The 15,746-nt window shown below is 43.1% G+C and overlaps 1 protein-coding gene across 1 annotated transcript in view; it reads left to right on the top strand.

Moving 5' to 3' along the window:
* The window catches only part of LOC126475349 (echinoderm microtubule-associated protein-like CG42247), a 335,583-nt gene that overhangs the window by 20,336 nt on the left and 299,501 nt on the right, over positions 1–15,746 (top strand). Inside the window, exon 2 of the mRNA XM_050103159.1 lies at positions 12,089–12,316. Coding sequence (XP_049959116.1) covers positions 12,089–12,316 — 228 coding nt within the window. The remainder of the gene's footprint in view (positions 1–12,088; positions 12,317–15,746) is intronic.

Below are 15,746 nucleotides of genomic sequence, written 5' to 3' on the forward strand. Positions count from 1 at the left end.
CTAAAGGCGCTGACAATAATTCCACTGAAGGCTTCGACGAGATCCAGGGCTATATTTCCATATTAGTTGCCAACTTAGTCACGATACAGACCGACTCCGCATTCCAAAGACAATACCGGACCACATAAATCAGAAACGTATAAATCATCTTTCAGAGTGCACCATAATAGAAATTTTTGTCTGCTTTATGCCTTTGTCAGCATCGTCTGTGATCATCTGTGAACTACTTTTATTCGTCAGCTTACAACGTGTTTCTCTTAACAGTCTGTACCAACAAACTATGACGTCGCATTTTATGTACCACGCACTACAGGCCCTTACAGAAACGATGTTGACAAATCCGTTGAATACAGACTTATAAACAAACATACGGTTATAAGTCATGAAGGGAAAATTTTATTCCATGGACCAACTTACTGTGATTCTGTCATCAAGGAAGCCTTTGACTCCAGAATGACTTTAACTGATACAGCACCCTTAGCGAAGCATGGAAGCAGGCGCTTGATGCTGAATGGCTACAGAGAAATAAATTTCCTGCGTTAGCCACCACTTAATGGAATCAGCATCGCTACTAATTTTCGTCGATCACACACACTGAAAACCCCTCTGACAGCATATGGAGTTTCCATGACTTCTTAACACTTCCAGGACATATTTTGGGTAACTACATACGTATCTACCACTTGTCCTATTAGTACCACAGTTAATACTTGACGTTTACGGTCACGTCATTGGAATGTTGAGTTTACAAACAAATTTGACGAGGCAACTAAATCAAGAAATACTTATCCAAGAATACTGACACAAAGCAAAATGTACTGTTGAAGAAAAGACTTCCGCTCCATTTTTCATATGCACTGAATGAACACTTTGACACCTGAGAAGTGGACATCATTGCGATGTTCTCATCGCTAGGCACGCACTTTATCTCGACTTTATTACAGTTGGAAAGTCACAATAAGCAGAAAAAATGTATTTAACCTTTGAGAAGCGCCCTCATCACCACAACAACCTGAAATATTTTACTTCCTGGCTTTGCTTCTTTCCTGTCGTTTTTATCCAAGTGACAACTGGCGCAAATTATCTGACAACGTATACCGACCGAGGTATGGTAGCGGTTACGTAATGTATTTTGCATTTTGGTGGAGACTGGTTCTAAACTACGTCCAACCACTACGTAACGACAGATTAGACGCCAAAGGCGGGGGAGTGGTCATCGCAGTTGACAAAAATATTGTCTCTATTGAGGTTGAAACATAATATGGCGCTGCATTTATCTGGTCGTGTGTAACAAGTATAGGTGAAACCAAGTTAATTGTCAGTAGCGCGTAAATACCCAGATCAAACGAAATTAACCTACCGAATATAGACTAGGACGCATTCTTGAGTAGCTAGTTCGCCAGATCTCTCGCAATTGAAATATCTTGGGTAAACAGGCCGACCACATCGACGGCGTCAATATAGAGACGGTCATTAATGATCAAGATGTCAACACAGCGACTATGGTTACGAAAGTTAATAAATGGGTCAAGAAGGCTAGAAGGGTGTTTCTGCTAGAAACAGAAGATAAGCAGTTGTTAGCATCTCACTTAGACAATGAACTGACATAATTTAGTTCAAGAATGATGAACGTAAAGAAATTATGGGCAAAGTTTAAACAGATTTTAAATTGTGGTCTGGACAAGTATGTGCCTAGTGAGTGGGTTAAGGTCGGAAGAGATCCACCGTACTTTAAAACGAAATTCGAAAAGAATTAGGTAACAAAGGCTGTTGCACTCTCGGTTCAAAACAGAACGCGCAAATGAAGACAGGCAAAGGTTACCAGAGATTCGTACGTCTGTGAAAATAACCATGCGTGAAGCACAGAACAGCTATCACTGTCATTCCTTAGAAAAAGTTCTGTCCGAGAACCCGAGAGATTCTGATGCTATGTAAAATTGCGAAGCGGGCCTAAGGCTTTCATCCAGTCACTCGTTGACAGTCTGGTAAGACAGTAAAAGGTAACAAAACGAAAGACGAATTTAAATTTCGCGTTTAAGAAATCGTTCATTCAGGAGAATCGTACATACACATCGTCGTTTGACCATCGCACTGAGTCCCTTACGGATGTCACAGTAGTAAGCATCCATGGTGAAGAGGAGCAACTGAAAGAGTTGAAAACAAATAAGTCACCAGGTCCGGATGAAATCCCAAATCGATTTTACAAAGAGTACTTTACGGTACTGGCCCCTTACTTAGCTCGCATTTATCGCGAATCTCTCAACCAGTGCAAAGACCCAAGCCACTGGAAAAAGCGCAGGTGACTCACGTATTAAAAAAAGGCCCCTTTCTCACCTGATATATTGCGAAGTACCCAATGGAAGTGTTATAGAAACGTTACTATTTTCTGTGTATATAAACGGGCTGGCGGACAGGATGAGCAGCAATCTGTGGTTGTTGGCTGCTGATGCTGAGGTGTTCGGGAAGGCGTCGAAGTTGAGCGACTGCAGGAGGATACAATACTCTAAACGTAGAAAAACGTAAGTTATTGCAGAAGAACAGGAAAAATAAACGCGTGGTCTTCGCATTCAGTATTAGTAGTGCCCAGTTTGACACGGCCAAGACGTTCAAATATCTGGTCGTAACGTTGCAAAATGATATGAAATGGAATGAGCTTCTGAGGATCGTGGGAGGAAAGGCGAATGGTCGACTTTGGTCTATGGGAAGAATTTTGGGAAAGAGCGGTTCTTCTCCAATGGAGACCGCATATTTAACGCTAGTACGACCTATCCTTGAGTACTGCTCGAGTGTTTGTGATCCACACCAGGTCGGATTAAAGGAAGACATCGCAGCAGTTCAGTGGCAGGCTGCTAGATTTGTTTCCGGTTGATCGACCAACACGCAGAGATGTTTCGCAAAAAACACAACAGGGAAGAAACATTATTGTGAAAATTTAGAGAACCGAAATTTGAAGCTGACTGTAGAGCTACACTACTGCCGGCAACATACGTTTTGCGTGTGGACCACGAAGATAAGATACGAGAAAACACAGCTCATAGAGAGGTATTTAGACAGTCGTTTTTCATTCGGTCTGTTTGCGAGTGGAACAGGAAAGGAAATGATTAGTAGTGGTACAGGGCACCCTCCCCCACGGACCGTGCAGTGGCTTGAGAAGTATGTACGTGAATGTAATGCCACTGTCAGTCAAAGACCCGTGTATTGCGAGGGAACGTAGTGTCTGAAGAAGTCGAACCAGCCACGACTGGGATTGGGAAAGGGCATCGGTTGTAGATGTGGAGAGCTTATATTTTTGGAATGTCGTAGTTTCCCTTTCTTATCACCAGGGACAGGCAAATTTCGGGTAAACCATAAGCGAAAAATAACGCGACATTTGTGGCTTGTAGAGAAATACAGCGAAAACTGTAGTTTTCACGTAATGTCGCTAATTTGTCATTTTCCCATGCCCGTCTGATAATGTTGCATACATTATCTTGAAACGATCAATGTCTTCTCTGCGCGATAGCAATGGAGATACTATTGAAGACAGTGCTGCCAAAGCAGAGTTACTAAACACAGTCTTCCGAAATCGAATCAAGAACAGCTGCCAACATGAGCAACATAGAAGTAAATATCCTCGGAGTAGTGAAGCAACTTAAATCATTCAATAAAAACAAGTCTTCTGGTCCAGGTTGTATACCAGTTAGATTCCTTTCGGAGTATGCTGATGCATTAGCTCCATACTTAACAATCATATACAACAGTTCGTTCGACGAAAGATCCGTACCCAAAGACTGGAAAGTTGCACAGGTCACACCAATATACAAGAAAGGTAGTATGAGTAATCCACTAAATTACATGCCCATATCGTTAACGTCGATATGTAGCAGGATTTCAGAACATATATTTTGTTCGAACATTATGAATTACCTCGATGAAAACTGTCTATTGACGCAGTCGCCGGCCGGAGTGGCCGAGCGGTTCTAGGCGCTTCATTCTGGAACCGTGCGACCGATACGGTCGCAGGTTCGAATCCTGCCTCGGGCATGGATGTGTCTGATGTCCTTAGGGTAGTTAGGTTCAAGTAGTTCTAAATTCTAGGGGACTGGTGACCTCAGATGTTAAGTCCCATAGTGCTCAGAGCCATTTGAACCACACAGTCAACATGGGTTTAGAAAACATCATTCCTGAGAAACACAACTAGCTCTTTATCCACATGAAGTGTTGAGTGCTATTGACAAGGGATTTCAGATCGATTCGGTATTTCTGGATTTCCGGAAGGCTTTTGACACTGTACTACACAAGCGGCTCGTAGTGAAATTGCGTGCTTATGGAATATCGTCTCAGTTATGCGACTGGATTTGTGATTTCCTGTCGGAGAGATAACAGTTCGTAGTAATTGACGGAAAGTCATCGAGTAAAACAGAAGTGATTTCTGGCGTTCCCCAAGGTAGTGTTATAGGCCCTTTGCTGTTCCTTATCTATATAAACGATTTGGGAGAAAATCTGAGCAGCTGTCTTCGGTTGTTTGCAGATGACGCTGTCGTTTATCGACAAATAAAGTCATCAAAAGATCAAAACAAACTGCAAAATGATTTAGAAAAAATATCTGAATGGTGCGAAAAGTCGCAGTTGACCCTGAATAACGAAATATTTGAGGTCGTCCACATGAATGCTAAAGGGAACTCGTTAAACTTCGGTTACACGATAAATCAGTGTAATCTAAAAGCCGTAAATTCGACTAAATACCTAGGTATTACAATTAAGAACAACTTAAATTGGAAGGAACACATAGAAAATGTTGTGGGGAAGGCTAACCAAAGAATGCGTTTCATTGGCAGGACACTTAGAAAATGTAACAGACCTACTAAGGAGACTGCCTACACTACGCTTGTCCGTCCTCTTTTAGAATACTGCTGCGCGGTGTGGGTTCCTTACCAGATAGGACTGACGGAGTACATTGAAAAAGTTCAAAGAAAGGCAGCACGTTTTGTATTATCGGGAAATATGGGAAAGAGTGTCACAGAAATGATACAGGATTTGGGCAGGAAATCGTTGAAAGAAAGGCGTTTATCGTTGCGAGGGAATCTTCTCACGAAATTCCAATCACCAACTTTCTTCTCCGAATGCTAAAACATTTTTTTGGCTCCGATCTACATAGCGAGGAACGATCACCACGATAAAATAAGGGAAATCAGAGCTCGTCCGGAAAGGTATAGGTGTTCATTCTTTCCGCGCGCTATACGAGATTGGAATAATAGAGAATTGTGAAGGTGGTTCGATGAACCCTCTGCCAGGCACTTAAGTGTTTTGCAGAGTATCCATTTAGATGTAGGTGTAGATGTAGATGAGGGCGACAGTCTATTAATATTACTAACTGATAGTTATTAAACGTTGAAATTAGGTGCCGGCCGAAGTGGCCGTGCGGTTAAAGGCACTGCAGTCTGGAACCGCAAGACCGCTACGGTCGCAGGTTCGAATCCTGCCTCGGGCATGGCTGTTTGTGATGTCCTTAGGTTAGTTAGGTTTAACTAGTTCCAAGTTCTAGGGGACTAATGACCTCAGCAGTTGAGTCCCATAGTGCTCAGAGCCATTTGAACCATTTTTTTGAAATTAGGTTTTGTCTCTTTTTTTTTTTCAATGCAGAGAATCTTTCACAATTGATATCTCGCGCAAAGGACTGTGGCTCGAGATGTGACGTCAGATGAAGATACCCTAGGAGCACTTCCAACTATTTCCATTCCAGTAACGGTTGCAGCCGCCGACGTGACAAAAGGAACATTGAGTCTAATCATATTTCATACTAACCTAGGCTTTTGTCTAAGCAACAGACCACGCCATCAACTCAAATTTCATTCACAAAATACCAAAAATAATATTGAATTTAGACTGAAGAGCCAAAGAAATTGGTACACCTGCCTAATATCGTGTAGGGCCCCCGCGAGCCCGCAGAAGTGCCGCAGCACAACAAGGCATGAACTCGACTAATGTCTAAAGTAGTGCTGGAGGGAACTGACACCATGAAACCTGCAGGGCTGTCCATTAGTCCGTAAGAGTACGAGGGAGTGGAGATCTCTTCTGAACAGTACGGTGGGAGGCATCCCACATATGGGGAGATTCTTGGCCAGCGGAAGTGTTTAAACTCAGAAGAGTGTTCTTGGAGCCACTCTGTAGCAATTCTGGATGTGTGGGGTGTCGCATTGTCCTGCTGGAATTGCGTGTCGGAATGCACAATGGACATGAATAGATTCAGATGATCAGACGGGATGCTTACCGACGTGTCACCTGTCAGAGTCGTATCCCGACGTATCAGGGATCCCATTCACACCAACTGCACAGGCCCCACCCCAATACAGAGCCTCCACCAGCTTGAACAGTCCCCTGTTGACATGCAGGGTCCATGGATTCATGAGGTTCTCTCCACACCTATACACGTCCATGCTCTCGATGCTATGTGAAAAGTGACTCGTCCGACCAGGCAACATGTTTCCAGTTATCAACAGTACAATGTCGATGTTGACGGGCCCAGGCGAGGCGTAAGGCTTTTTGTTGTGCAGTCATCAACGGTGAACGAGTGGGCTTTCGGCTCCGAAAGCCCATGTCGATGATATTTCGTTGAATGGTTCGCATGCTGACAGTTGTTGATGACCCAACAATGAAATCTGCAGCAATTTGCAGAAGGCTTGCACTTCTGTAACGTTGAATTGAATGTTTCTCTTCAGTCATCGTTGGTCCTGTTCTAGCAGGATCTATTTCCGGCCGCAGCGATGTCGGAGATTTAATGATTTTCCGGCTTCCTGATATTCACGGTACGCTCGTGAAATGGTCGTTCGGGAAAATCCCCAGATCGGTACCTCGGAGGTGCTGTGTCCCGTCGCTCGTGCGCCAACTATCACTTCAAACTCGCTTAAATCTTGATAAACTGCCATTCTAGCAGCAGTAATCGATCTAAGGACTGCTCCAGACACTTGTTGTCATGTATAAACGTTGCCGACCGCAGCGCCGTATTCTGCTTCTTTACATACCTCTGTATTAGAATACGCATGCCTATACCAGTTTCTTTGGTACTTCAGTGTACATTGAAAGATAGATTCTCAGAGTCTGTCTTATTTTTTATCGCCATAGACAATTTGAATTGCATCACGTGCCCTGTGCTCTGATTGGTTGTTGTAAGCAAAGCGAGGGGCTACCATGCTGATTTACGTATTTGTAAAGTTATTGATGTACCGTATTTCCTCATTTTCGTATTTATACTTGCCTGCCATGAAAAATTTACTATTTAACTGAGGCATTGCATCAAAGATTCCCCAAATCGCGTTCGATTTGTTACGAAAAAATACCAGGAAATGTGGTGTTGCTGGCTAAAAAAATTACCTGTATTCCAGACTAGTAAGGATTGCCACATTATTGTAGGAAAGTAAATTTTAGGTGACGAAAAGCTCAAGCTTTTGAGAAATCTGGAGGGACGAGTACTTGAGGTAAAGGTGAAGAAAACATTAAATTCATTGGTTTGCAAGATCATATCAGGCTAAAAACTCGTATTGCCTCAGATCCATGTAATCTGCTTTCATAGCTCTAAGTTCTTGTTTCAACCATGGGATGATAGTGAACTTTCTTAACGCTGCCATGGCGAAGAGTCACCATGTACCTAGTGGAATGGCGAGTGTTAGTCGCGTAAGATTTCCTGAAGAGTTGCAATAACATTTATAATCTAATAGGAAAGCAACTTTCCAAGCCAACAGGATGAATGATATACGAACATAGTTAAATGTCTGATGTCATGAAGAATGCACTTTGTCTTCAGTATTCAGTTTTAAACTACAGGCAGCTTGTTTCACAGTAAAACGAGGTGTTGATGGAATGGCGGCACAATGTCTCACAAGAGAACTTTGATTTTCGGACAGTGCTGCTTTAGGAAAACTTTCTTTAATTTATTAGATATAATAGATTTAATATAACTAATATATTGAATAATGTGGCGTCAATAAATACAATGTAATTGATAGGATCAAATTTATTTTCAGAAACACTGAAGAACAATGAAATAAGACAAAAGTACGGTACCTGTGCTACATCAAAAATAAGAGATCGGAAAATAATACCAAAACTGACAAAAAAATAACGCCAAATATAGTAAAAGAAACACCACAACTGATAGTAAAAACATCGAAACTGGCTAAAAAATATAGAAATTGTCCATAAAATAAAACATTTTTTCCGTTTCTCCTCTCATAAGTCGTAACAATTCTCTCTTCTAGTACCGCAATCATTTTCCGTTACCAAGTTGTGACATAGTCACGAAAAAAATAAAATAAAATAATCCGGAAAGTGTAGAATTTGTTTCTTTTATTCCAGCCTCTAAACACAACAACTGTCCGCAGACGATCGATATAGGTCAACGGTGACCGTCTTAAGATACGTTTAAAACATATTCTGATAGAATAAAACGAGAGTGGCATCGTCATGAGAGCTAATGTTGTTTATATCTCTTGATGTTGACATTTTCGCTTAATTATATCAACACTGTGTTTTAAAGGGATCTCAAGATGATCGCCACTATTCGAAATCGATAACCTGAGGACAGTTTTTGTGATCATAGGGTGGAATAAAAGAAACAAATGCTACTCTCCTTTCCGCTTTCTTCCAGTTTCGTCCGCGATTGGTAGGCAAGAAGAACGACTGTCGGTGAGCCGTTTTATAGTCCTCACCATGACGCACAAGGGCCTCTCTTGTGGCATCTGCTACCAGAAAAAGCAAGATTGCGGTTAAGCTTTCCACCGACGATAACGTCATTGGCAACGGAAACTACGATAGGCGAAGACTGGGGAAGTAAATTGGTAGTGCCCTAGCGATGGAACAAACCTGGCATATGCCTTAAGGGTTTAATGAAACCTTGGGAATGCTATCAGGGCGTGCTGAGAAGTACTGCCACTGAATTTATGTGAAAACTCTTCAAGCTCTTTAAATAAAACAAACGTTATTATTATTTTACATCTTTATCCTTCATATCCACATATTTGTAGCCCTCTGCCACCAGAGGGGCGCCGAAGTGCGGCATGTAACATGGCGATGTATGACGTAACTATGTCTGTGGGTAAGAAACAGCGTGCTGTGGTCGAGTTTCGACTTCGAAGATTTCGTCCACATATGGAGCACCCTCTGCTTCAGCGTAACAATACCAGATCGCACATGAGCGCCGCGACATCTGCAACAATGCGACACCTTGAGTTCACTGTCACCGATTATCCTCCTTACAGTTTGACTTGTCACCATCCGATTTTGAAGTTTCGGGTCTGTCAATGAAGTCAAACATCGTACAGTGAAGGCATCAACAAACTGGTCTCTCGTTGGGAGAAATGTGTTCGTCGCCAGGATAACTATGTTGAGAAATAAATATGGAGACATAAGAATAAAGATGTAGAGTTTCAATAACGTTTGTTTTGAAGAGTTTTCACATAAAAAATGCGGAGGCGTTACTTCTCAGGATGCCCTCGTAAATCTGGATGGCCTAATTGATATTTCAACCGCTACCCTACCGAATACGAGCCCAGTGTTTTGCCACAGACATCACCTCGACTTTGATGAGCATCTACTCCACGTTTCCTCATTTACTAAACGAAACCGTGACATAAAGCGTCGCTCTTCGTCCGATCTTCCCTAATAGTAACCCAACATCCGATTCTTTTAAGAATCGAACTCCTCTGTATAAAAAAGTTCCGAACGTCTGATTACTTTACAGAAGAGTTAATGTGATGAATATTCGACGTTAAACATTAACCTTTATGGGTGAAGACGCAAAATCGTGATGGCTGACTTTATATGCATCAACCAACTTAAAAGCACAAAAACTACTAGCATTGTGAATTCTGCGCTATATCAGTGCATCAGTGAAGCTAAAAGTGTGCGTGCGTGCGTGTGTGTGTGTGTGTGTGTGTGTGTGTGTGTGTGTGTGTTATTTATATCAATACGAAACAAGGAGCTATAAGTTACGAAATGACAGGCAGATTCAGTGTTCAAAATGAACTCGATAAAAAACATAGTATTGATGAAAATGTAAACGTATTACGCCAATGAAGTTGGTTTAAAAATACGACACGAATCTTCGCATTAATAAAATTCTGTAAAAAGTGGATGGTTGTTGTACTTCAAGTAATTTAACAGACAGTCACCGAACTCTGCCTTCGTTATCATAAATGAAGGAAATCAGGGACACTTACGAATGTAAAAAACAGTTCAACAACGAACTTTAAAGACGTATGTACAGAGTCCTAAACTGTCAGCACCCGGATGTTTCGTCTCATGTGCACAGAACATAACAGAAGAATCAAAACTGAACACGATGTAGTCTCAAACGAGCAGAGGAAAACAAATAGTGCACATGGTTTATCGGGAACTCATTTCAAACGTCAACTTCTAAAACGCGGAGTGAACTGAAAACAAAGAATAAAAGAATTTACTATATGACACACGCTACATTGACACAGAACGACATTAAGCTAATTATTGGCAAACTTATATGTACTATTGTTGGAGGGAACTCATTACATTTCAACAAAACAACACTGTTGCTAAAATCAAGCTAAATAACTAATTACAATCGCCTCATAACCAAGACAATGAGATACAAATATTTCTTTCATCTATTCTTTCCCCTACTAAGGCGTTCTAGTTCCCCAGGATTTTTAGATTATGATGTCCATTTATATACTGATTTACTCGTTCAGTATCCTCGTGTACTTGATCTCCTCATTTTCTCCTTGTGACGTCGGCATTTATACCTGAACTACTGCTGTTGGCATTGGTTTCCTGTCGATTCTGCTCACAAGGGCAACTCCCAATCGCACTGCACCCCCCCCCCAACCCCCCCCCCCTCAGATTTATTGGTAAGGTGGCCCAATGGAGAGCCCGTCAAAAACTGAACACAGATCAAGCATGAAAACAGGAAGAAGGTGTATTGAACTGTGAAAAAAGAAGCGAAATCGAAACAGTGAGCGGCCCAAGTGCAATAACAAGCTGCCAGTTACAGCACAGGAAATGCGTTGTGGGTACGTGATCATGATGTTGGACGCGAAGTGGACGAGCCGTGTTCAAAACTCTCGTCATGTGTAAGAATACGTTACCGTAGCAAGTAAAGGTGATGAACTGTGAGCCGGCCACTGTGCCCGAGCGGTTCTAGGCGCTTCAGTCCGGAACAGCGTTGCTGCTACTGTCGCAGGTTCGAATCCTGCCTCTGGCATGGATGTGTGTGATGTCCTTTGGTTAGTTAGGTTCAATTAGTTCTAAGTTCTAGGCGACTGATGACCTCAGAAGTTAAGAAGCATAGTGCTCAGAGCCATTTGAACCATTTTTATAACACAGTTATCAGGCATGCAAATTAAGTGCGTCGATAAGAGATTCCTATCATATGGCACACGTACTGTCACTAATGCCGTGTATGACACACCAGACGTGTTTTCCGATGGACGATTCGGTTGACTTGCCACCTTATCATCAAAGGTCTGCGGTTCGCATTCGAAAACCACTTCCTTTCGGCTGATAATAGAGTAGCTGTGCAGAATTAACTGTTATTATAGGTCTCACCCTTACACCTTACTGTTGCAAACGGACGTTACTCCACGACACAGATACAAATTTGAATAAAGCGAAAAGGGGGGGAAAAATTGGCACGAGCGAGGTTTGAACATGGATCGCACGCTTTGTAGTCCAACACCGTGATCGCTTACGGCGCTTTTGGTGATATAGGTAGCTCTATATTGAACTTGTTGTTTCTGCACCGTTCACTGTTTCTATTTTGCTTTCTTGTTCGCAGTCCAGTACAGCCTCTTCCTGTTTCGATGATTCATCTGTGACCAGTTTTTGACGTTTGACAGTAACACATTCTCTGCCTTACTTCCGTGTTCATAAAGAATCCTACTTCAGTAACAGCATTCTCTGCTGCTGTTGATATTAGCCTATAGCTGTCTGACCAGACGTGCTTATGTTCTATTCCATTTCGCTGTTGGTTCAGACAGGCGTCGCAGTTGTATTGCTTCCGCCGAATTCGCAGTTAAGACAGTTTAATTATGTGGGGTCTGGTGTTGCTGACGGCGCCTCGTTTGTATCTTGTGTGCAGTCGGCGAGCTACGGCAAGAAGAGCGCGGCGTGGTACGCGGCGAGCAACGGGCCGGGCCCCGGCGGCGGCGGCGGCGGGGGCGGCTGGGCCAGCAAGCCGGCACAGCCGCTCAGCCGCAAGGCCAGCCTCGCCGACGGGGACGTGCCCACCCCCGCCACCAACAGCAACGGCAAGCCCTCCTCCGGCCGCGTCATCCGCATCGTCAACAGCATGGACCACACCGTGCAGGTCAGTCTCTGTCGCATGCGAGCTGGAAGAAACTTGTAGCCAGCTGTCGATCTCACCAGTAAAGTCGTGGTCTACATCTACATCTACATTTATACTCCGCAAGCCACCCAACGGTGTGTGGCGGAGGGCACTTTACGTGCCACTGTCATTACCTCCCTTTCCTGTTCCAGTCGCGTATGGTTCGCGGGAAGAACGACTGCCGGATAGCCTCCGTGCGCGCTCGAATCTCTCTAATTTTACATTCGTGATCTCCTCGGGAGGTATAAGTAGGGGGAAGCAATATATTCGATACCTCATCCAGAAACGCACCCTCTCGAAACCTGGCGAGCAAGCTACACCGCGATGCAGAGCGCCTCTCTTGCAGAGTCTGCCACTTGAGTTTATTAAACATCTCCGTAACACTATCACGGTTACCAAATAACCCTGTGACGAAACGCGCCGCTCTTCTTTGGATCTTCTCTATCTCCTCCGTCAGACCGATCTGGTACGGATCCCACACTGATGAGCAATACTCAAGTATAGGTCGAACGAGTGTTTTGTAAGCCATCTCCTTTGTTGATGGACTACATTTTCTAAGCACTCTCCCAATGAATCTCATCCTGGTACCCGCCTTACCAACAATTAATTTTATATGATCATTCCACTTCAAATCGTCCCGCACGCATACTCCCAGATATTTTACAGAAGTAACTGCTACCAGTGTTTGTTCCGCTATCATATAATCATACAATAAAGGATCCTTCTTTCTATGTATTCGGAATACATTACATTTGTCTATGTTAATGGTCAGTTGCCACTCCCTGCACCAAGTGCCTATCCGCTGCAGATCTTCCAGCATTTCGCTACAATTTTCTAATGCTGCAACTTCTCTGTATACTACAGCATCATCCGCGAAAAGCCGCATGGAACTTCCGACACTATCTACTAGGTCATTTATATATATTGTGAAAAGCAATGGTCCCATAACACTCCCCTGTGGCACGCCAGAGGTTACTTTAACGTCTGTAGACGTGGAGATTGAACAGATATATCGAACAACACTTTTTCGTTGGCCTTGTGCGTTTCCGACAAATACCTATGCCAGTTAGTGGTATTCATATCCGCCGCATCTGCAGCCGCAATTTGAGCAGCACTTGGCATCACAGTGACACAACGATCTGTTACACATCGGTTACTATAAGGACAGCTCCGAGCCAGACGCCTTGTAGCGTGCATTCCTCTGACCTCAAACCACCGCCATTTGCGACATCAGTGGTCTCAAGCGAGAGCTGTTTGGAAGGCACGCTGGAGATCTGAATTGTTTCCTGATGAAAGCTGGTTCTACCTCGGTGTCAGTGATGGCCGAGTGTTGGTTAGGAGAAAGCCAGTTGAGGGCCTGCAGCCAACCTGTCTGGGCGCTGGACACTGTGGAGATAATGATCTGGGGAGCAGTTTCGTATGACAGCAGGAGCACTCTCGTGGTTATCCCACGAATCCTGACTGCAAATTTATGCGTCAGTCTGGTGATTCGATCTGTTGTGCTGCCATTCACGGACAGCATTCCAGGGGGTGCTTTCAAACAAGATATTGCTCGCCCACTTAGCGCTGTTGTAACCCAACATACTCTGCAGAGTATCGACATGTTGTCATGGCCTGCTCGATCACCAGATCTGCCTCCAATCGAGCATATATGAAACGTCATCGGACGTCAACTCCAGCGTCATCCACAACCATCATTAACCGTCCATGTATCGACCGACCATGTCACATTTGCGCGCTCACATTAGACTGTGACCTTGCGATGTCATTCACTTAAATACGTTAGCTAGACAAATGTATTCGCGACATTTCATTATATTAATTAATTATTTTTTGTTGTTGCGATTTTTATCCGTCAGTGTAATTATGCGTTTTGATACCTGTTGTATCCTAAATGTTTATGTTTAAGTTTTAGCTCATTCTGTAATCCTTCTGACACCCTATTAAAGGAAAGTTTCCCATTTTTGTCGCGCTTCACTTCGATACAGTACTGCGGTCTCGTTGAAATAACACACTCGACACAGCTTACATCTGAGCACTTTCGTGTAAACCAAGAGACTCCTGAGTCATGATCAGAGGATGAGAAATTCATACTAGAACTTTACCGCCGAACCAGTAGCCCTCTAATGCAGTAACCATCGAGTCATCTCAATGGATAGTTGCGTGTCACTGTATACCTTCCTCTGTTTGCCTTCGCATGGACCGAGAGGCATGAGAATAAGTCCGAATGCTTGTGGGTAAAGTTAGGTCGCACTTTTAAGTAAAACCCACATGTAAAGCTAAAATACAGAAACTAAAGCCACGCAATGCTATCTTGCCGAAAACAGCTGGAACGACGTGGGGTTGTGGAGCGACCACGCTGAGGGCCTTAGCGCTAGGCCTTGTCTATAGCGAGGCTGAATATTGTTCACTAGTCCGACTGATAGCCTTGGGAGAGCCAGGCCTGACAAAACTCCCTACCATCTGGTGAGCAAGATGTATGAGACAGGCGAAATACCCTCAGACTTGTAGAAGAATATAATAATTCCAATTCCAAAGAGCACAGGTGCTGACAGATGTGAAAATTACGAAACATCAGTTTAATAAGTCACGGTTGTAAAATACTAATAAGAATTCTTTACAGAAGAATGAAAAAAACTGGTAGGAGTGGACTTCGGGGAAGATCTGTTTGGATTCTGTAGAATTATAGGGACACGTGAGGCAATATTGACCCTACGACTTCTCATGGAAGATAGGTTAAGTAAAGGCAAACCTATGTTTATAGCATTTTAGACTTATAGAAAGCTTTTGAAAATGTTGACTGGAACACCTTCTTTCAAATTCTAAAGGTGTCAGGGGTAAAAAAATGCAAGGAGAAAAAGGCTATTTACAATTTGTGTAGAAACCAGATGGCAGTTATAAGAGTCTAGGGGCACAAAAGGGAGGCAGTGATTGAGAAGCAAATGAGACAGGGTTGTAGCTCACCCCTGATGTTATTAAATCTGTATATTGGGCAAGGAGTGAAGGAAACAAAAGAAAAATTTGGAGTAGGTATTAAAATCCATAGAGAAGAAAAAAAAATCGAGGTTTGCCGATGACACTGCAATTCTGTCAGAGACAGCAAAGGACCTGGAAGAGCAGTTGATCGGAATGGACAGTGTCTTGAAAGGAGGATATAAGATGAACATCGACAAAAGCAAAACGACGATAATGGAAAGTAGTCGGATTAAATCAGGTGATGCTGAGGAAATTACATTAGGAAATGAGACACTTAAAGTAGTAAAGGAGTTTTGCTATTTGGGGAGCAAAATAACTGATGGTGGTCGAAGTAGGGAGGATATAAAATGTAGACTGGCAATGACAAGGAAAGCGTTTCGAAAGAAGAGAAAATTGCTAACATCGAGTATAGAATTAAGTGTCAGGAAGTCTTTTC

This window comes from Schistocerca serialis, chromosome 4, assembly GCF_023864345.2.
Source record: "Schistocerca serialis cubense isolate TAMUIC-IGC-003099 chromosome 4, iqSchSeri2.2, whole genome shotgun sequence".
NCBI lineage: Eukaryota > Metazoa > Arthropoda > Insecta > Orthoptera > Acrididae > Schistocerca > Schistocerca serialis.